This window comes from Xenopus laevis, chromosome 8L (assembly GCF_017654675.1).
Source record: "Xenopus laevis strain J_2021 chromosome 8L, Xenopus_laevis_v10.1, whole genome shotgun sequence".
Taxonomy (NCBI): Eukaryota; Metazoa; Chordata; class Amphibia; order Anura; family Pipidae; genus Xenopus; species Xenopus laevis.
In genome coordinates, this window is record NC_054385.1 from 11,256,643 (window position 1) to 11,280,628 (window position 23,986).

General features: G+C 41.4%; 1 protein-coding gene across 3 annotated transcripts in view; it reads right to left on the minus strand.

The window, feature by feature from the left end:
- Window positions 1-23,986, minus strand: part of iqsec2.L (IQ motif and Sec7 domain 2 L homeolog) — a 117,531-nt gene that overhangs the window by 53,628 nt on the left and 39,917 nt on the right. For all 3 annotated transcript variants that reach the window (XM_041573159.1, XM_041573163.1, XM_018241065.2), the window contains exon 2: window positions 22,111-22,140. In XM_041573159.1, the coding sequence (XP_041429093.1) occupies window positions 22,111-22,140 (30 nt within the window). The remainder of the gene's footprint in view (window positions 1-22,110; window positions 22,141-23,986) is intronic.

The following is a 23,986-nucleotide window of genomic DNA, read 5'->3' on the forward strand; positions in this document are numbered from 1 at the left end:
GTTTGATTTATGTCCTGAGCTTGTGATTGGCTGGCAGCTGATCAGTATTAGATTTAATACATTTAATGTCTAAAAGGGAACGAAGGATAGCGGATCTGGGATCTTAAGAGGTATTTGAGGGCTCAGCCAGGGTTTATGGTAGTGTTTCAGTGGCAGCCCTGAGCTATGGGAACCAGCAAAGAAATAAAGTAAATGACCCGTTATGTTCTGATCTGTGTCATGGAAAAAACAAGTTCTTTATACAGGTTCATCTGCTGCATACAAAAATAATTGATGGGAAGATATAGAGACAGAGGAACAGGCCTTTCTTCTTTATTATTAGCAGCTATTAAGGGCCAGTCTGTATTTGCAATAATGTTTTATGATTGCAGGCTGGAGGCTTTCTAATGAGCATATTCACTTTCTACGCTCCACTGCTGCAGTTTGTTTCCTTAAAGGGGAAGTAAGACCTGTTCTTGTCAATAATGACATAACAGGAAGGCTAGGTATGTCTGCTTGAGCTATTACGTGTCTCCTATGAGCAGTCCAGACAATGTCCAGAGCTGGTGAATTGCTCCTTGGCTATTGAAGGGCAGTGCCATATATTCTTTTGCAAGTAAGTGGCTTTAAATAAAGCAAGGAAGTCCCACAGGTAAAGAGTGGACCTTTTAATATGATTACAAAGTTTGGATCTCAGTTGGATCTTAATTAGATGAAGGGCATCTGCCAACTGCATCCATAGTCTGATTCAGTACTCAGCCGATGGCATTTTTCACCCAGTCCAGCTGATAGGTAGGAGAAGGCAACTTAAGACTAGAATCAGGTTGGTCACATGAGTCTCATGACTACTGAGTTTGCTTAAAAGCTCAATGCAATTGGTTGCACCAGTACAGTCAACCTGGGCATGGGCCACCCACCACCGCCTGGTGCCAAGTGTGCACTGCAACTTTTCTCTGCCCTAGATAGGCCCTTGTCTATCTGGCTGCAACTATAGCATCTTGTGCATTAAAATGCAGAGTATTGAGACCTATGTCACAGCCCTTATAATTTAATGCACTCCATTCTGAGGCTCGACTGGTTGCCCCACCTCCAAGAGTGCATGCACACTCATACGTGGGAGCAGGCAGTATGACCGAGGAAAGGGGTCCAGGGTTCCTCCAGGACTCTGAACTAGGGACAGGCAGAAAGAGGAGGTACATGCCATTGGTTTTACCGATACCATAGATGGCTTCAAAAAAGATTGTAATGTGATAAAATGCAAGGTTACTGATGTTTGCCTCTTGGAGCGAGAATGAAAGATCACCCCAAATGGGCTCAGGTGGGGTTTCCCACCTTCTTGTGGATCATCACCTTAGTCAAAAAGTTTGAACTTGATGATCGTTTGTCTTTATTCATCCTCAACCTTACTACATTGCAGGACCTTTGGTTATCCCCTCTCTATCAAGCACACTCCCTCCTCACATACCGCTCTATCAAATACCAGCCTGCAAACAAGTTTATCCCCTTCAACCATTGAAACAAGGCGCGAGCTTTGCACAAGGGTTGTGCAAACAATTCACGCATCCATCAAGCTTTTGGTAATGAAGCACTTGCTGCCACTAAACACCTCTTCTCCCTTCAGTGACCGTAGCACATACAGTAGCTGAATACACTTCCCCTTAATAAGTGACTCCATATCAATTAAAGTGTAATATCGACCAATGCCCACAATCCCATCCCAAGTCTTCTGAAGGGCTGTCCTTTGGGGGGTCCTCAGACATTTTTATGGTATCGACCCAACCACAGGGCTCCACAGACAACTTCTTTGTATGACATTCTTAAATGCGTTTTTTAATTATTTAGCAGCTCTCCAGTCTGCAATTTCAGCAATTTAGTTGCTAGGCCCCAAATTACCCTAGCTACAGTGTGTTGATTTGGATAGGAGACTGGCATTTGAATAGGAGAAGGATTGATGAAGGAAAGAGGAGTTATAAAAAAAGCAGCCATAAGAATAAATGGGTAGCTTTACAGAGCATTTGTTTTTTAGATGGGGTCAGTGACCCCACCTGAAAGCTGGAAAGTGTCAGAAAAAGAAGGCAAATAATTCAAAAACTATAAAAAGAAAAAAATGATGGTCAATTGAAAAGTTGCTCAGAGTTAGCCATTCTATAACATACTAAAATTAATTTTAAAGAGGTTTACAGCTAGAGACGTGATAAAATGTGTGATTTTGCTGGTTTCATGGCAGCAACCTGTTTGCTTGGGCCAATGGTCCAAATATACAGATCGAAGTAGAACTGAATAGAGGGTGCGGCCAGTGCCCCATCTACTGACCAAGACAGGGCATGAACTGATAAACAATAGTAGAAATGTAGCTATTAAGCCAGCACTGTCTTTTAATGCAGAATATACAGATGTATTCAAGGCAAACTGACCTTGCTAAACAGTGTTATGCAACAGTAGTTGTCTATATATTCCAGACATATTTTCTCTTGATTCTTTGTTGGGTGTCTGGCCTTTACATCTCTATTTAAAGTTGTGAAACCGAGAGAAACTACGCCCACAGTTGTGCCCTGTTGTTCATATAAAGCCCTTATGTAATATGCACAATGGCTGCAATCGCTGGGGTAGAATAGGCAGGAAGCTCTTAAAAAAAAAAAAAATACCTGTATATGTTTATATATATATATATATATATATATATATATATATATATATATATATATATATATATATATATATATACATACATACATACATACATACATACAAGAAGTGTTTCACAGGGTGTTATAGTCATCGATTTAAGAAGCCATAGAATAGAAATTAAGGAGGAGAAATCTCACACCCATCATTAAAAAATTAAATTATATAATATCTGCAAAAAAGTGAATGTCAGAACTGGGCCACAGAAATTTCACTTGGTTGTTCACCTTCCGAACAATTTTTCAGTTCAGTGGTTTTCAGATTGTTGCCAGAAATAAAAACTTTTAACTTTTGCTTCAGGGCTTCAGATTTTATAGAATTGTGTCTGAACGACATAGAAATACATGAAGGGCCTTATTTATGAGTATTTTCATTAAAAAAAAGTCCGACCAAACTAGAATCCACGATTGGACCTTATTTATTATCAAAAAAGCACAATTTAATCGGATCGGAGACAAACACTAAAAAATCTTGTGAAAATCCATACCTTTTTTTTTATGAGTTTTAATCGCTCGGTTTTGTCAGGCTTTTTCCCGAAAAGCCTGAATTTTGCCCGAAAAGTCCAAAATAGTAGGAAGTCCAGCGCAGACCACAGACACTTCCAAATAGAATAGGGACCTCTCCTTTGACTTATATACCACCTCGGTAGGTCTGAGATGCCGGATTTTCTGATTCTGACTTTTTCCATCCTCAAGTTATAATAAATCTCGAAAAAAAAAATACTTTTTTTCCCACTACAAATTCTGATTTTATAGTAAAACAAAACAAAACAAAAAAAAACGAATTTTTCAAGTTTTTGTCATTCAGACTTTACTACATAACCCCTAAATGTCGGATGAGAACAAACCACACCATCCATCTGATCCGACTTTACGTTATAGCTATGGGGATCAGATTTTTTAGGATCCAATACGATCAAATACAATTTGAACCATATAAATCGGTTCAAATCTCACATGTAGTTTAGCCCATAGTCAGTCAATTTATTAATCCTGGTGCAGTTTCAAAACTGTTAGAATTTGCTACATTAGTGAAACTCAGGGATAAATATATCAATTTAAAATAGTTTACAGAGTCGGGGACCCTAATCCCAGAGCTGCTTCAGAAAGACATAAGGAGGTTAAAAAAATAAAAATGTAAACTTTGATATTATGAAAACAATCACAAATAGGAAGTAATTGAAAACAGCCTTTATTTGTGGTGAACTATCTGAAAACAACTGAGCAGAAAAACAGTGATGGAAGGTGAACAACCCCTTTAACACTGCAAGGAAGCAGAAATGACCCAATAAACAATAGTTCAACATCTGAAGGGCTAAAAGTTACTCATTTATGCTGTATATGGGATGTACCTTCATCCCTACAACCATTAAAAGGAACACGATTTCTAAATTTGTAAATATGATGCAGAATTTAAAAGTGGAGACAAGGAAAATACAAGATAACAGCTGCCTGGTAGATCTGAGAACAGCACGCAATAGTAAAATCCAGGTCCCACTGCGACACATTCAGTTACATTGGGTAGGAGAAACAGCAGCCTGACAGAAAGCAGTTCCATCCTAAAGTGATGGCTCTTTCTGAAAGCACATGACCAGGCAAAATGACCTGAGATGGCTCCTACACACCAATATTACAACTGAAAAAATACACTTGCTGGTTCAGGAATTACATTTTACATTGTATAATGAATTATTTGCAATGTAAACAGTGTAACTGTTTACTTTTTAAAAATCATGACAGAATCCCTTTAAGGGAGAAGGAAAGCTACCAAAGCAGTTTATTGCCAATAAATTGGCCACAATAGTTCAAGGTATAATACTCTAATTATTCTGTAGAATGCTTTATCATACCCGAGTTAATAGCTCTAGAAGCTTTCTCTGTTTGTTTAGGATAGCAGCTGCCATGTTAGCTTGGTATGACATCACTTCCTGCCTGAGTCTCTCCCTTCTCACTCATAGCTCTGGACTCAGATTACAGCAGAGAGAGGAGGAGGGACGGGTAAAGGGAGAGAGGAGCAAACTGAGCATGCTCAAGCCCTAGCCCTGGAGGTTTAAGCTGAAAACAGGAAGTCTGATACAGAAGCCAATGAGTACACAATAGAAAGAAAGAAATGTGTTGTTTCTTTTGACAGAGGACTCAGAGCAGCATCACTTTGAGGATTTACTGGTATATTTATATAGACCTTTCTGATAAAGCTTACTTAATTTTAGCCTTTCCTTCTTCTTTAAACATCAATTAAACCAAGCAGAATCACTTTTCCAATAATGATTAATTATATCTTAATTTGGATCAAGTACAAGGTACTGTTTTATTATTACAGAGAAAAAGGAAATTATTTTTAAACGTTTGAATTAATTGGAGTCTATGGGAGATAACCTTCCTGTAATTCCAGGATAACTGGTTTCCTGGTTAACAGACTATAAATATACCTTAAACTTGGAATATATGGCACCTACAAGTGAGCACTGTGCAAGGGTCCAATAGCACACAGCAAATAATCCATAAAACATGCAGAATAACTCATTTCAGACATTTTTCCAGATAACAGATCCCATACCTGTAACAGTCAGCCTCCAGTCTGGAAGGCAATACTTAGGAAGGACAAAATGAGCATGCTCAGACAGGTTTAAATTTTCTTTATTTGACTGAAGCAGCTTTTAAAACATTATTTTAAATTATTCTTAAATAGGAGAGAGTGTATCATAAATAGCTATTTACAGAGAGGGTATGGGGGGGAACAGAAAAAGAAGAGCCTATGGGGTCCCAACAAAAAGCATCAGAGAAGAAATAAGCAGCATCAAAGGACACTTTTAGCAAACAGAAGCTCTGCGGGACACAAAAAGGACCAGACAAGAGGTGCATAGGGAAACACTGGAGACAAAATGGCCGCCGTGGAGGTGCTTCAAACTCAATGAAGCAGACTGGAAGAAAGGAAAGCAAGACATTAGGAAGGACAGCAATATCAGGGACTAGGCAGACAAAAGCGCGGACACTGACTGAGAGGCATTTGCAGGACCCACAGACAGAGGCTTTAAGATAGGCTATCGTGTTGCTGGAGATTCATGCACACAAGGCTTGGTCTGCAGGCAGCCTCTCCCCATGTAACTGCATAGGACACGCGCAGAGTATCACAGCTCTGCCCACGAGGGGTAGTCTGAGGGAAATCACAAAAACACCTCACACCATTTGGTATCACAGCAGGATGAGCCAGAGGCAGCCCCCCCTGAGAGAAGAGAGTAGGGAATCATGAGGCCTAGGGATCTGTCTCAGGTCCTTCCAGTCCCCATGTTTATGGCCTTGACAGGAACTTGGGAGGGTTTGGGCAGAGTGTTATCAGTGACTGTGCGTATATATATATATATATATATATATATATATATATATATATATATATATATATATATATATATATTTGTATACTGAGATCTTGTCGCAGTGTTGCTGTGTCGAAGCAGGAGGCACAGAGAGGTTGAACAAATGAAAGGAGTGGTCGCTCAACAGCACGGCTCCCCCTGCAGGAAAGGTGTCAGTGTCACATCCAAAGCTGAAGCACCAGGTCCATTCTCAGTGTTTTTTGACGAACACCCTTTAAGTGCCAGAGAGAGTCCACTCCTACAAAGTGACCTGTGGTCAAGAGGACAGGTATCGTGGGGCAAGATGGCAGAAGTCCAGGCTGGGGCAGGAGTGGGGGGGCGGGGGTGTTGGTGCAAGGAACCCGTTGTCTCTCCATGTTACCTGGAGGACGGACTGCTGCACTCAGAGGCGGGGCAGCAAAACTGATGGACAACTTCCTCCTCATCAACATCACCCCTGGAGAGACACAGATGGGCAGCAGAGAGAAAGGGTATAGGCCACAGTGTAAACAATGCTCGATTAGTGAAAAAGGCAACACAACAAAAACCACAAGATGGACGGCAGCAATGGAGGATGAGTTGGGTACATGCCGCGGTGGGAGGAAGAGAGAAGTATTATTAACCCACAAACTGAGCCATTGTCTCTATGAATGTATCTGGATATCTCAGCATGCCCCAATGGGATGGTCTACAGAAAACGGTCAGTGTGCAAATGGTGCAGTTTGACGAGGAATGGAGAGAAAAGATTTTGTGTAGTCTTTCCTGCAGGTAAATGAAAACACAGTTGGGAGGATTATGCAGTCATCCTTCCATAATCTAGTTATTAGTCAACTAGCAATTAATTCAGATATAGAAAGCCATAACATTCGAGGATATTGTACATTATATAGTGAATAAAGTACCCCCTCTTGTAAAATATAAGGATATTATTAGTTACCGAGGAGTTTCATGACCATATAAAAACACGAGGCCGAAGGCCGAGTGTTTTTATACAGGTCATGGAACTCCGAAGTAACTTCTAATATCCTCATATTTTACAACTGGGGGTACTTTATTTATTATAATACACAAATTTTAGTGAGTCATGTGACAGAAATGACATCACTACTCACCGTTTATAACTGATGACATCACTACTCACCGTTTATAAGGATATAATTTACAGGATATTCATGGCTTTTGTGTATTATATTGGGTTACTAAGAGAATGATTAGCTCTACTAGGCTGGTACAGAGGGACAGATCGATTCTAAGCATAAGCAAGTGCTCTGGGCACCGTATATATATATATATATATATATACTGTATATATATATATATATATATATATATATATATATATATATATATATATATATATATATATATATATATATATATCTAGATATATATATGTGTGGTATGTATATATGGGGCCACACAGAAACACGATTTTAGGCAGAAGCATAGAAAAGCTCAAAAACATTCAATACGTTTCACTCTTGACTGTGAAGAAAGTGTAGTGGGACCTAAAGTATCAGTAAATAACACTGCAGCATTGCCTATAGCAGCAAAAGGGATAATAGCCTCTGGGAAGGGAGTGTGACTGTGGGATAGCAGGTATAGTAGGGAGAGATGGTGCCTATAGTAACAGTGGATAATAGTCTCTGGGAAGGGAGTGTGGCTGTGGGATAGCAGGTATAGTAGGGAGAGATGGTGCCTTTAATAACAGTGGATAATAGTCTCTGGGAAGGGAGTATGACTGTGGGATAGCAGGTATAGTAGGGAGAGATGGTGCCTATAGTAAAAGTGGGATAATAGTTTCTGGGAAGGGAGTGTGGCTGTGGGATAGCAGGTATAGTAGGGAGAGATGGTGTCTATAGTAACAGTGGATAATGGTCTCTGGGAAGGGAGTGTGACTGTAGGATAGCAGGTATAGTAGGGAGAGATGGTGTCTATAGTAACAGTGGGATAATAGACTGTGGGAAGGGAGTGTGACTGTGGGATAGCAGGTATAGTAGGGAGAGATGGTGTCTATAGTAACAGTGGGATAATAGTCTGTGGGAAGGGAGTGTGACTGTGGGATAGCAGGTATAGTAGGGAGAGATGGTGTCTATAGTAACAGCGGATGATAGTCTCTGGGAAGGGAGTGTGACTGTGGGATAGCAGGTATAGTAGGGAGAGATGGTGCCTATAGTAACAGTGGGATAATAGTCTCTCGGAAGGGAGTGTGACTGTGGGATAGCAGGTATAGTAGGGAGAGATGGTGCCTATAGTAACAGTGGGATAATAGTCTCTGGGAAGGGAGTGTGACTGTGGGATAGCAGGTATAGTAGGGAGAGATGGTGTCTATATTAACAGTGGGATAATAGTCTCTGGGAAGGGAGTGTGACTGTGGGATAGCAGGTATAGTAGGGAGAGATGGTGCCTATAGTAACAGTGAGATGATAGTCTCTGGGAAGGGAGTGTGACTGTGAGATAGCAGGTATAGTAGGGAGAGATAGTGCCTATAGTAACAGTGGATAATAGTCTCTGGGAAGGGAGTGTGACTGTGGGATAGCAGGTATAGTAGGGAGAGATGGTGCCTATAGTAACAGTGGGATAATAGTCTCTGGGAAGGGAGTGTGACTGTGGGATAGCAGGTATAGTAGGGAGAGATGGTGCCTATAGTAACAGTGGGATAATAGTCTCTCGGAAGGGAGTGTGACTGTGGGATAGCAGGTATAGTAGGGAGAGATGGTGCCTATAGTAACAGTGGGATAATAGTCTCTGGGAAGGGAGTGTGACTGTGGGATAGCAGGTATAGTAGGGAGAGATGGTGTCTATATTAACAGTGGGATAATAGTCTCTGGGAAGGGAGTGTGACTGTGGGATAGCAGGTATAGTAGGGAGAGATGGTGCCTATAGTAACAGTGAGATGATAGTCTCTGGGAAGGGAGTGTGACTGTGAGATAGCAGGTATAGTAGGGAGAGATAGTGCCTATAGTAACAGTGGATAATAGTCTCTGGGAAGGGAGTGTGACTGTGGGATAGCAGGTATAGTAGGGAGAGATGGTGCCTATAGTAACAGTGGGATAATAGTCTCTGGGAAGGGAGTGTGGTTGTGTGACAGAAAGAGTATTGTCAGAAGATACTTGTAGTACATATAAAAGTTAATTAGCAGGTATAGCAGCATAAAACTGTGGGAGTATAAACTTTTGCCTTTATATTTTAGCTATCCACAGTTATGTTTTGGTCAGTCCTACTTTATATCTATTATCGGGCTAAAGATGTCCCTTAGGCCAGGTGTGACAGAGACCTGGGGCATCAGTTCAGGGCAGTAGGAAGAAGAGCATGAGACTGATGCGTGGAAAGGAATGAAAGACACAAGGACACAATGAATGGGGCACAGACCGTACTCTGATGCAGGAAAGCATGTGCGGAGTGATGTGACTGGTGTTGTTGGGGTGAAAGCTGCCACTGGGGGCAGTGTGGAGGCTGCTGCACTCGCTCTTACCTGCACTCAGTGTGCCTGACGGGGGGAGCTAGCTGCATGCAGAGCTGCGACTGAGCGGGGCAGCAGTACTGGTGGAGAGTGTGAGACGAGGAGGACCTACAGGGTACAGAGGGTGGGGGATGAAGGGAAAAAGAGTAGGGGAATGGTAGAAAGAAAGGGTGGGTCGAGAGAGGTTGGTAGAAAAGATGGTGAAAGAAGAAAGGACAAGCAGAATGGGAGAGAGTCAGGGGAAAGGGAAGAGAAAAAGAAAAAAAAACACAGAGTCAAGAAAAAGACAGAACTCAAACACAAAGACAACAGTGACAGCTTTGACCCCAAGAAAACAGACATGGGCCCCTAAGTGATCATGAGCACACACTCATACACACACAGAGGTCCAATCAGAACAGCGTCTGTCCCCACAGGGCTAGGAACAAGCTGGGAAGACTAGGGTGACAGATGGCTTCTTAATCTGCTCAATAGCTAGTGCAGGAGGTGGCACTTGGGTTGCCACCTGGCCAGTATTTTAAATGCCTGACCGGTAAAAATGATGTTTGACCCCAATATTATTAATAGGGAAAAAAATCTAAATATACTAGAAGGCCGGTATTTTTTTCCCAAAAAGGTGGCAACCCTAGATGGCACAGAGGCACGGCACCCGCCCCACCATGCATGCAGAATATAGGGACAAGGGAATATCAGTAAGGACAGTCTCATAGGACCTCAGCAATCTGGTATTCTAAGCCACTCTTATAACTGCTGAAGGTGCTGTAGAAATGAATCTAATATTCCCAAGAACGATCAGTGATGAACAGGAAGAGGGCTGCAGGCTGTAACGGAGGGCCAAGACTTGACTAATGGATGGAATAAGGCTGTGTTTATGAGCTATCAATCTATATGACAGGTGTTGCTTTGTGGGAATGCGTTTCCGCATCTCAGTTTAATTAGAACAATTAAAATACAGTATATCTCAACAAGGTCACGGTTTTAATCACCAAGTAATCAGCAGGGGTCTTGGATGGACCATACAAGATTCTTACTGCTGGGACCAATACGAACGGAGCACTTGACAAATCAATTAAAAATGCTGACAAAATGGAGGATGTGACGGCAACCCCCACACATATACGGCCTACAGAACAAGCCAGCTCCAGGATGGAAAGAAACACCACGGCAATCAGCAATTATTAAGGGGAGAAACGGGGAAAGGGAATGGGATGTGAAGGAGAAAGAAGCATGATCTATGGAAGGCAGAGGGGCAAGCAAGAGATTAGGATAGGGCCAATCACAGTAATGCATTCATGGATGACTTCCAATCAAAGCTCAGCAGAACTGGGAGGGGACATAAATTGATATTTTGTAGTTTTGGTGTAAATTAACTATGCAAAACACCTGCATTTTGGGGATGGTTGGGTACTGTAACTTTGGGCCTCATTCAACAACCTAACATGAATAATTATAATGGAGGGTTGGGGAATTCAGAGGGGATACCTAAATTATTCAGTTATTAGATGAGGGAATTTACAATAGTTTTCAGACCCCCTTTGTTGGGGTCCCACTAGCTTATGAGGTTACATACACCCTCTGTCTGTCTGTCTGTCTGTCTGTCTATCTATCTATCTATCTATCTATCTATCTATCTATCTATCTATCTGTCACCCTGCTATAGTTCCAGGGGTACCCAAGGAACAAATAAGCACTCATCCCAAATCTCCTCTTAATTGGCCTTCACGCTGGCCCTCCTTTAGCTTATAATAAGGTTACAAATATAGAAAAACATTGCTGAATCAGCCATTTTGCCATAGATTCCAAAAAAAAAAATACAGGTACGGCACCTGTTATCCAGAATGCTCTGGACCTGGTTTGTTCCAGATAATGGATCTTTCCGTAATTTGGATCCTCTAGTCTACTAGAAAATCATGTAAACATTAAATAAACCCAATAGGCTGGTTTTGCTTCCAATAAGGATTGATTATATCTTAGTTGGGATCAAGTACAAGCTACTGTTTTATTATTAAACAAAAAAAGGAAATCATTTTTAAAAATTTGTACTATTTTGATAAAATCCATTTTATCCATTTGTCTATGGGAGATAGCCCTTTCGTAATTCGGAGCTTTTTGGATAATTCTTCTTAGGCCTCTGTGTTTGGTAGGGTGGCATACCTGCACCATAAAACTCCCTATGTGTAACAGACCCAAACCAAGAGTTATAGTTCAGCTGGTCATCAAGAGGTTGGGCATCACTACTCAGGCACAACACCATTTAAAGAGGTGGTTCACCTGTAAGTTGAATTTTAGAAAGCAACCTTTCATCTGGTTGTCATTATTTTTATTTGTATAGTTTTTGAATTATTTTCATTCTTCTTAGGATTCTTTCTACCTTTCAAATAGGGGTCACTGACCCCATCTAAAAAAGAAATGCTCTGTAAGGCTACAAATGTATTTGTTATTGTAGCTTTTTTTTATTACTCGTCTTTCTATTCAGGCCTCTCCTATTCATATTCAAGTCTCTTATTCAAATCAATGCATGGTTGCTACGATCATTTGGACCCTGGCAACCACATTGCTGAAATTGCAAGATGTAGAGCCATTGAATAAAAGCTCAATAACTCAAAAGCCACAAATAAACCAATTGCAAATTGTTATCAGAATATCAATCTCTCTATGTCATACTACAAGTTTTCTCAAAGGTGGAGAACCCCTTTAATGCAAAAGGTAAAATAATTCTTCAGCACTATATATATTGTACAATGTACTGGTATGCTATTAAAGGGACTATACATCCTAACAAAAGTTATGGACATTTAACTCTGTCTACCTGGCTAAGATGTCAGCCGAAACTGGCAGGATTTATTGTTCAGCTGTAGGATAGTTGCATACCTGTGAACTTATATTGCCAAAGAATTCCACTAGAGGGAGCCAACACCTTACAATTCGCTTTGAGCACAACTAAGCATGGTTAACTTCCCGAAAATTCAGCAAAAAAACAAATGCATTTACATGTAAAGATGGTTAAACTTCCATTTCAACTTCTGATGAAATGATATTTATATAATCTGAAACGGCTTCCACTTCAACCAGTTTCCAAGTAGGGTTGCCACCTGGCCGCTGATCTCAATGTTATTAATGGGAAAAAAGATAAATATATAGGAAGGCCGGTATTTTTTTCCAGAAAAGGTGGCAACCCAATTTCCAAGTCATACAAGAATGGGTGAACGGAGCAGCAAGGCCCTGTAATCCAGCTGTAGTTCCCCTTTAATAAACAGAACAGCTAGTAAGGCAATTTCAGTCCTATTAATACTGAATAAAACAGGACACTGACACTCAATGCTATACATGTGAATAGGAACAGTGAATAGTAAAGTACTCTTTAAGGGGGCATATTTATAAATCTTATGTGAAAAAATTCATACCTTTTTAAGCCAGTGTAAAAAGTGGCGTAAGATAACGGACGTATTTATAAACGCTCCGCTGCGGTACTGAATAAACGCCATGCACTGCCGTTTTTGAAAATAACTTAAATAATAGCTAATTGTGATATTTAAGAAGTTGTGAATACCATTTAACATCAGACTCCAGCCACCAGATCTGGGAAAAATGTAGGTGTAAAAAGTGGCAATGCTCAACACTGTCACCTGATTTTGTGCAAGATTTTACTCCCAGCTATACATAATGCAAGGGTTTAAGTTTATTAACCTGCCCTCTCTTAACCCACTGTGCCGCCCTGATGTGCAGACTAGCCCACCGGCATGCCCTGAGAAATCCCAGTGGGTCCCAACCAAAGCCGTGCGGCAGGTAGTCAGTTGTGGGGCCCTGAACATCAGGTCTTCTTGTGGTCCAAGGGTCTCCAGTCCAACTCTGTTAAGCATGATGTTACATAATAGAGATATTGACAAATAGCAACAAAAAACAGATGGTGTAACAACAGAGGAAGCAGGCATTGCGGTTGCAGGGGGGCAGAAGTTATAGGGGCAGGGCCAACATCAGGGGGGCACAGGGGGTACAACTGTATCAGTCCTGGGCATGAAGAGGGGCCCGGTTGTGCTGCACATTCTCAAAAGAGCCGGAGCCCCCATGACAGCGCTGAAGCTTTGCCGCTCTTCCGAAGTCCCTAACCGCCGAAAAGCCGAACAGCCTAAGTCCCGAAGCGGCGAAAAGACCCGAAGCCACGAAAAGAGCGCTGAAATTGAAGTCCTGAAGCAGCAAAAAGACCCAAAGTCACAAAAAAAACAGCGAAATTGAATTTCTGAAGCGCGAAAAGACCCGAAGTCACGAAAGGAGGTGAAGTTGAAGTCCTGAAGCCACGTTTTCAAATTTACTGAACACCAAAGTGTATTTCTTTAAATTTTTTTTAAACCCCTGGCCACCAATGTATTACAGTTGAGCCCCTATTTTACGTTTTTCAGGAGACCAGAAAATAAATATTCTCCGGGGCACCAATTTATTTATTTTTTTTAACTTGTAAGGAGGGCCCTGGCGCCTATGTTTTTTTTTTTTTTAAAAAACTTTTACGGGGGGCCCTGGCACCAGCATGTGTGTGGGAGGGGTTACCTTTTTTAACGCTGAGGTCTGTGTGGTCTTTTAACTGTGGTGTGGAGTGGGCGGGATCTGGGGTGGGGCTTGGCGATTTCTAATGGCGACCCTGTATAGGGGGCCCCTTGAGGCCAATAAAATGAGCGATTTCAACATATATTGGTAAAACAGGACAATCTCTGGATATGTTGGGAGCCCTAAAATTAATTTGCTGTGGGGCCCAGTAACATCTAGTAACTCCACTGACCCCCTATGAATTCACCATGTGTGTGTCAGATGGCCGCTTTCTATTCACTAAATGCCATAGCCCTTACACCACAGAGATCATTTCTTTTTAAAGCTGTCCAATAAAATCTGACATCTAATCATTACTCAGAGGCCAACACTAATTCACTTCCTAATGTCCCGTCTGGGCTATAGCAACAGCCAGCAGTTTAACCCACTCTATGAAAAGATTTGGAACATATCAGAATTTCAATTGGTATTTTCATAGCACGTTTATCCCTTTAAAGGCACCATGAAATAAGAATTCCCATTTGCTGGTGTACCATCTTGCTGGTATTCTAGACCTTTGCAACCACAATGCTGGGAGGGAAGGGTTGTGGGGCAGTTATCTATTTTTATTCTAAGGGTATACGGAGTAGGTGGAACTCTGTAAGGAACTGTACAGGTATGGGACCTGTTATCCAGAATGATCAGGACTTGGGGTTTCCCAGATAAGGGGGTCTTTCTGTAATTTGGATCTTCATACCTTAAGGGGGGAATGTAATATAAGTAGCGGAAAAACTATTTGCAATGTGAAAAGTTATGCCTTTGCACGGACAAATTTTGCTTTGCGCGAATTTAATATATAGCTTTTGCGAACGCAGAAACTGTTTAGCGACCACCTCCGACAGTGGAAAACAGTTTGCGAATTTTATAGTTTGCGACAATGCGCAGTCAATGTAATAAAACTTCTTACTGAAAAAGTCGCTATGTTTGCTCCAAAAGATTACGACACCTTCAAGCTCTTCTTAAGAGTGCGCAATTACAATTCGCAATGCAATAACAGTTTAAGGAACAATATTACATTGCAAGATGTGGCTTTTTCGTCTTATTGGCGCAAATTGTTTTGCGCTTTGCGACTTTAATTACATTCTCCCGTAAGTCTGCTTAAAAAAAAAAATCTTTTAAACATTTATTTGACCCAATGGGATTGCTTTGCCTCCAATAAGAATTAATTGTATCTTAGTTTGGATCAAATACAAGGTACAGGTATGGGACCTGTTATCAAGAATGCTCGGGACTTTTGGGGTTTTCTGGATAACGTATCTTTCTGTAATTTGGATCTTCAAACCTTAAGTCTACTAGAAAATCATGTAAACATTAATTAAAGCCAATAAGCTGGTTTTGCCTCCAATAAGGATTAATTATACCTTAGTTGGGATCAAGTACAAGCTGCTGTTTTATTATTACACAGAAAAATGGAAATCGTTTTTACATTTTTTTAAAAATTTGGATAAAATGGAGTCTATGGGAGATGGCCTTTCCGTAATTCGGAGCTTTCTGGATAATGGGTTTTCCGGATCCCTTACCCATACTGCTTAATTATTAAAGAGAAAAATAAATTGTTTCTAAAACATTTAATTATTAATATGGAGTCTATGGGATACGGCCTTCTTCTGAGCTTTCTGGATAATGGGTTTGCCAATAACGAACAAGGGGCACAATTCTCACCAAACACCTACTGTGCCCCACACCAGCTTGTATATTGTCCTACCATTCTATTTGGTAAGCCTTGAGAATCCATGTTTTTTCCTTTAAGCAGAACGAAAGGCTGCTTATTTCTAAGCAACGCTCACCAACCCTAAATAACCCAGAGCGATATCAGGAAGTGTGACATCCTGGGGAGGAAAACCGGTCAGCATTGTTATCGCTTCTGAGAAGCATTTCTGTCTCTGCTGACTTTTTTTTTGCTTCTTTAAGGGAAAATGTGACCCCCCCCCTTTTTACATGAGCTCATTCAGTTGGGTTATGTCAAAAAGGCATAAACACGTTCTGAACTTCGAGATAGAAACATAAATGTCTTTTTTAACGCAGACATACTGGATTGCATAGAGTGAAGCCATGATGGTCTGATTGTGTGCTCAGTGGGACCACTGCCCCGCCCACCCTTTAGACTCATCCCACCCCTCCTTCACCTTATCCCATTGTGAAGTGATTTCTGGAACTTGAAGACCCTCTGCTTTTCATGATGGGTGATGCACAGATTCTCAGCAAAGCAGCCTTAAGCTCCCAGAATCCATCACTTCAAAATGGAATAAAGTGAAAGTGGAGGTTGAATTACACTGGGAGCCTAAGGGATGTTGGAACATTGATAATGTATTATTGTATAGCATGAGATAGTATATATTTTTTCTTTCTTTTTTCCTTTTTTTTTTTTTTTTACAGATCATGGGTGGAGTTTTAGAACAGTGGACATGACTGGGTGGAACAGGGGTGTGGCCCACTGAATTAATAACTCCTAGCTTGTAGTATGGGGCCCTGTCATTTCTGGTAACCCACAGCCCGATGATTTGGTGACAGCCCTCGGTACACAGATGCAACAGTTAAGTACACAGTACTCACATATGATACTAGATTGGTAAAAAGGCCGACATACACCATAGATGTTACTGGTTACCAAATGGGCACTAGTGATGTACAAGCCGACCCGAAGCCCCCGGGTCAACTTCTGCACAAAGTTTGTGGGCAGCAACCTTCTAGTACCCCACTGTTCCCTTCTGTGACATCACGCGGCAAGTGCGATACCAGCAGGACCCGCGGGTTTACCCGCGGGTCGGGTGTGTTGGGGCCGACCTCGCACACTTCTTCGCGGGTGGGTGTCGTTTGAGCTCTTCTCCTGCTATCCCCGCTGTCAAATGCCGGCTTCAAACTTCCAGGTTTGTCTTTTATAGACGCTAAGCCTGCTGTGACATCATCAGCGGGGCGGGTTGGGACTGGTCTATAAAAGCAACCCGGAAGCGCAGATGCGAGCGGGCACGGGCTAATGGAGGGCGGGTAAGGGTTGGGGAAATCTCGGGGGTCTGGTGTGGGTCAAGTTTTTCTCAGTTGCTACTAGGGATGCACCGAATCCACTATTTTGGATTCGGCCGAACCCCTGAATCCTTCGCGAAAGATTCGGCAGAATACCAAACCTAATCCTAATTTGCATATGCAAATTAGGGGTGGAAAGGGGAAAACTTTTTTTACTTTCTTGTCAAAATCCGAATCCTGCTGAAAAAGGCAGAATCCTGGCTGAATCCTGACCCGAATCCTGGATTTGCATCAAGTTTTTCGTATTGGTTTTATTATTACAGAGAAAAAAGGAAATCATTTTTAAGAATGTGGATTATTTGGATAACAAAGGAGCCTATGGCGGAGGGTCTTTCCCTAATTCAGAACTTTCAATATAAGGGGTTTTCGGGTTAACACATCCCATACCTGTAGTTTCTATGTCTAGAAACCCATAGCAACCAACATGTTGCATTTACTGACCACCTGACCTGAAAGCAAACATCTGACTGGTTGTTTATGGGTTACTAGACCTGGTGCCAACTTGATGACATTTATTGGATTATCTGCTGTTGGTTCTAGGACTGGTTGTAAAGACGGAAGGAGACTTGAAAAAAAATGTATATTTATATATAGAACTGCTGTAGACCCTGTGACTGCTAGGGGGACTGACTAGGGCACATAAGCAGTTTCCTCATTTAATATATCTATTTCCAGTGCAGTGCCAAGCTTGCCCGTGCCTACTATGTTGCAGAGGGTGGCGTTACAGATATCACTGGTACAGCTGCAGAATGACTCACACCCAGCAATTAACACGGAAGGGAGGAGGAGGGACTATTTTAGAAAAAAAAAAAAAGGACTTTTTTTCCTGTACAGTTTACCAGCTTCAGTCTCCAAGGCAACGTTGGTAACGAATAAAAGCAGAACATGGAAGAGAAGGATAGTTTTCTTAACTCTTTACCAGTGAATTCCATCAGTTCCTAAGTAATCCCAGTGATAGGGTCTTGACTCGGGCATTGAGGAGGTCCCAGGGCTGCCATGTAGGGGCATGACTCTTCCACTAGTCAATGAGCCAGCTCTTGAGAGCACGAGAGCCCATCTATGGAGTTCAGCTTTAGCTTGTACTTATCAAGATTACTTTCATGGCTCCAAGCCTATTGTGTACCATATAGGAGGCTCCTATCAGCAAGAACCTGCTTGTTAGTCATTATTTAGAGATTTTCTGATGCCGAGAAGGGATCCTTAATAAAAAACACTTTCATTTCCTTCATTTAATGCACGGGTGCCCTCTATCGTGTGCTACAGAAATGTGGGTGCCTACAATTGGTAAATGAGGACCATCCATCATCTGACCTCCAAAGAAGACAGAATGAAATTCAAACAAAAATCAACAATAAGACTGAAATGGAATACATCTAATGATTAGCATGCGTCTGCATTACACAGCCCCGAAAAACCCTCAACAGCTAATATGTGGGGCAGAGGAAGACCAAGGTTTAGAGCAGAGCTGTCCAACTAGAGACCATGGATGTGATGGAACCCCTCCAACATACCCAAGATCTCCATACATCTTTTAGTATAATAATCCAGGAAATAAACATAGGAAATAGTGAATAACTGACCCAAAGCATGGAAAATCTTGAACAGCCCTGGCTTAGACCATCAGCTTTCATTGGCACCTCCATTGCTTTCCACACAGACAGGGGTGCACCAATAAAGACTGCAGTGCAGAACCACATGCTGCAGTGGAACCCCCAAATATAGAGGGCCTGAGGCTGATTACATAAAACATATGAAATTCCCTAAATGTCAAGGATAGGCCAGGTCCCAGTACATTCTATATACTATTCTTTTATGGTCTGCCCCATGGTGAGATGAGGAGAGCACAAAGTACCATAAGGTGAAAGCACAGTCTAGCATTGGTCACTGCAGAGGTCACCTTCTGAGAACTAGATCATTTGGTGTGAACCCCCCTCCCAGTAAGCCACTTACATGTACATAAACCCTATGATTGTAATGATAGGGTGTATTCTTCATTACCCCTAAATATCATGAAATTGTGGCTCAGTACAGGTATGGAATCCGTTATCAAAAAAGCTCTGAATTACGGGAAAGGCCATCTCCTGTAGACTCCATTTTATCCAAATAATCCAAATTTTTCCAAAACGATTTTCTTTCTCTATAATAATAAAACAATAACTTAACGTATTGGATCCCAACTAAAATATAATGAATCCTTGTTGGAAGCAAAACCAACCTATTAGGTTTATTTAATGTTTACGTGATTTTCTAGTAGAATTAAGGTGTGACGATTCGAATTAAGGAAAGATCAGTTATCTGGAAAAACCCCAGGTCCTGGGCATTCTGGATAACAGGTCCCATATCTGTACTTTCTACTTATGAGTTTGTTGTAGTCTCCATGGTGGCATAAATGAGGACAGTACAAAGAACCAGAAGGTAACAGCAGTGGTTAGAATTGGCTGCTGTAGGAGTGACCTTCTGAGAACCAAACTGTGTTATGAAGGTTCTCGCAGAATAAGTATTGTATCAAAAAACCAATGATTTTAAGGATATGATTTGTTCCTCATTACCCTAAACTTTTATGGCATGGTGCCTCACTTGTAGAGCGAGGGCCCAGACTTCAATTCCCTCCGACAGCTTTTATGGTTTGTGTGGTTCCTCCCCCTCCCCTGTAGAGTGCCAAGCAATATTAAAAAAAAAAAAAAAATTTGTTATTAAAAATGTATTTAAAATGAATTAATATTGATTTATTTTTTCCCCCCAATGTCTGTATTATTCAATTTTAAAAATATAGAACAGTTCTGTTTCTTTTCATACCTGCTAATTTAATACTCAGGCTTATTACGCATATACGGCCTACCAAACAAGTAGTATCCATGAAACTACAATAATGTTACAGTTCACATATTAAATGCCAGTTAGGATATTAATAGAATAAATACTAGATTCCATATGTATTTTTCCTAGGGACAAGAGAGCACAATAAGGGCTTTATTATAAAAATACTGATAAAATTAGCTTTAGGCCCATAGCACACATTTCGTTTTGTGCCCGCGCTGACTGCCTTTGATTTGAATGGCAACCGCCTGTCACCGCTGGTGACAGGCGGTTGTCATTCAAGTCAAAGGCAGCAGGGGTGGTGACAGGCGTAATGCCTTGAGACAGTAAAAATGTGATTATTTGCAGCTGGCAAGGTTACAAATCCCCTGATTTACCCATCAGACTTGCAGTGGACAGGCTGGATGCCATGCCAAGTGCAGCTCAGCACTAAACTGCCATCTAGCTGAGTGTTAACATTTCAGTGGCAATTTACAAAGCAGACAGTAGAAGTGATTGCTCACTTAAGATAACGATCTCTTAATTATGTATATGAGAACTGTTGCACACAGTCATGCAAACAAAAATCTGTACATCGCTTCTGCTGCTACTGTACTACTATCCTCACTGCAACTATAGGTGCTGCTGTGCTATTATTCCCACTGCAACTATAGGTGCTGCTGTGCTATTATCCCCACTGCAACGTTCAGTGCTGCGGTGCTATTATCCCCACTGCAACTATGGGTGCTGCTGTGCTATTATCCTCACTGCAACTATAGGTGCTGCTGTGCTATTATTCCCACTGCAACTATAGGTGCTGCTGTGCTATTATCCTCACTGCAACTATAGGTGCTGCTGTGCTATTATACTCACTGCAACTTTCAGTGCTGCTGTGCTATTAACCCCACTGCAACTATAAGTCCTACTGTGCTATTATCCCCGCTGCAACTATAGGTGCTACTGTGCTATTATCCTCACTGCAACTATAGGTGCTGCTGTGCTATTATACTCACTGCAACTTTCAGTGCTGCTGTGCTATTATCCCCACTGCAACTATAGGTCCTACTGTGCTATTATCCCTGCTGCAACTCTAGGTGCTACTGTGCTATTATCCTCACTGCAACTATAGGTGCTACTGTGCTATTATCCTCACTGCAACTATAGGTGCTGCTGTGCTATTAAACACCCTATTGCTACTCTATGTGCTGCTCGAACAGGTACTAAAAGAAGGAGGAGGTGGAGGAGGTATATGTTCTACAATTTCCTGGATGAATTCCATGATCGGAAGGCTCTGGAATTTTCACATAACTCCCACTGTATCATGTAGCATTTCTGTCTCAATTCTCATAGCAACATCCATTTACACCGCACAGATGCTCTTAGCAACACAATGCCAAAGATAGGCACAGCCACCCAGTACAGAAAACTGGGGGGGCGCTTAGAACAGAACTACAGAATCTTTACCTTGCATTGTGATGTTATGGCCACATGATTTTACAGCAGCTGCCGCTGAGGATAATCAGAGAGTGCACCTACCATTCACGTTATTAATATTTAATTTTTATTATTACTACAGGTTCTCTTTGCCCAGTCGACCTTCTTCCATGAAAGGACATTGTGCATTTAGCAAAAAGGGCAATTCTTTTAGGAACCCACTTGGCCCTCAGCGGCCCACTACAAGCAGTAATTTACGGAAATGACGTGCCCCGAGTAGAAAAAAACTGTGTGTAGTTATTAGAATCCCACCCTAAATGCATTTTCTGGGGTACACAAACACTTGCAGCTTACCAGAAACAAGAGGAAATATTAAGATAACAATTCTAATTCTGGATATTTATCTGTTTGTTTTATAGTACAGATGACATCAATCCAAGGCCAAAAATAAACATGAGTTAGCAAGTTCCATATAAATTAAGATCTGCTATGCACTACTGAGAAGTCCCACTGAACACCAAGGTAATGTGTTAACAAAAGAACCCAAATGTGCCAAGCAATGTGTTAGTACAACAGACTTCAGCTTGGGAACTGGCCCCTTACAAGATACCTCTAAAATAATGGCCACCAAACACGTCTCAATAAAAAAAGATATTTCATTCTCAGGTCTTTCTAGAAGGGGTTTCCAAGACCCCATGATTGTACAATTAAAATGAGCTTAGTTACATGGATAGAGAAGGCAAAAGTTCATTGGCATTGGCTTAGGGAAAGGGAAAGCTTGAGGGACAGGTCCAGCACTCACCTCATTGTCCTGGAATTCTCACCGTCAGACCTGAAAGAGACAACAAGAAAAAGGTCACTGCCGCGTCTGTAAATTCAGGAGTAATAAAGAACAGTTTACAAGTCTAGACCTGAAGCTGTTCCCGTTAGCTCAAAAATGGTCTGGACTTTGGAAGACATAAGCCTTACCACGTGCTCGAGCAAGCAAGTCTAACATCGCCATTGCACTTTAGATGCCAGCAACTCTTAACTTATAAATGGTGGTCATAGCTTGAAAGTGACACTAAAGGTCCCTTTCGAACAGCTGGTGTTATAGTTCAAAAATAGCATGGAAGACCTAGTGTGGACCAGGCAACCCAAGGAACAAGTCCTTTCATCAGCTGTGTGCTACAGGTCCCAGCAACTCCACAGCTGGTAAAATTGGCTGAAAGATCTAGCACTGACCAGGCCCCCCAGGGAACAAGTCTACTATCACTTGTGAATTATATGTCCCAGAAGATGGTGGCTGTAGTTGAAAAATGGCCTGGTCTAGTCTAGTGCACTAGAGGTACCAAAAACTCAAAAATTGTATGAAAGGCTGCGTTCTTGAAAGGTTCCACATGAAACAAGTCAACCACCAGCTGTGCATTTCAGGACCTACCAACACCTCCGTGTTTGTAAATCAAAAAACAGCCTGGAAGACCTAGTGCTGACCAAGTCATCCAAGGAACACAGCAACCATCAGTTGTGCACTAGAATTCCAAAGATTCCTCAATAGCAGGTCACTGCAGGTCATCTACCATCAGCTACACCCTACAGGTCCGAGCAACTCTATAACAGATGGTGGTTGTAACTTAAAGACGCCTGAAATACCTAGTGCCAACCAGGTCCTCCAGGGAGCAAGCATAGCATCTAGGAAGACCCAGCCCTGACCAGGTCCATCAGTGACTAGTCTACTATCTGTATACCAATGTACAAGTTCCCAAACTGTATGACAAACCCCTTAATTGGGGCTCAAAGCAGGGCAATAGGATATTAAGGGAAAAGCTAAAGACTAGTTAGGAGTTTGGGTGACTTTTTTTGGTCCAACTGCCAACAGAGAAAACACAAAGATTTTTAACCTTATGGTTTTTGTGCATCTCAACAGCAACAGGCCTGTTAAACTCTGGCGTTCATCATACTCCTATCAGAAGATCTCACTCAAACTGGAGCCTACCCTATTCACTAGTTAGTTAGTTCTTCTCTAGGTCTATAAATCTCCAAACTACATTGTTTCAGAAGTCAGAATTCAGAAAATATAAAGCCACAGCTTTCAATGGCAATTACATTTACAAATCAATTTGAAACCACAGAAAATGTTTAATGAATGTATATTGGAAAGTTGCTTAGAATGACATTTTCTTTCATTACTAAAATTTACAGATCTCCTTTAAATAGGACTAGAGTGCCCAGGGAAGAATTTCGAGTTTCCCTTACTGCAAGCATTGGAAAATAAAGTACACTCAAGAGACTTGTGGCAGCTGGGAGTCAGCAGACACTCTGCTTTCCTAATCACTTATCAGAGAGTCGGGGAGGCAGACAGATTATTTTGCTGTAAGATGCACAATGTGGTTTAAAACCAGAAGCACAAAATGGATTCCACTGAGCTTAAGATACTTTTGTTTTTATTATGATGCAGTGGTATTCCGAGACAATTTGCAGTTGGTCTTTATGTTTTTTTTTAATATTTAGATGTTTGCAGCTATCTGGTTGCTAGGGCATAGTTTACCAAAGCAACTAGGCAGTGGCTTAAAGAAAAGACTGTATATGAATAGAAGAGGGCCTGGACAGACAGATAAGGAGTCCTGCATTGGGTTACCCATAGAATACTTTTAATTCCCTATCTACTTGTCCTAGGTACCCCTAACCTGGGGAATTTG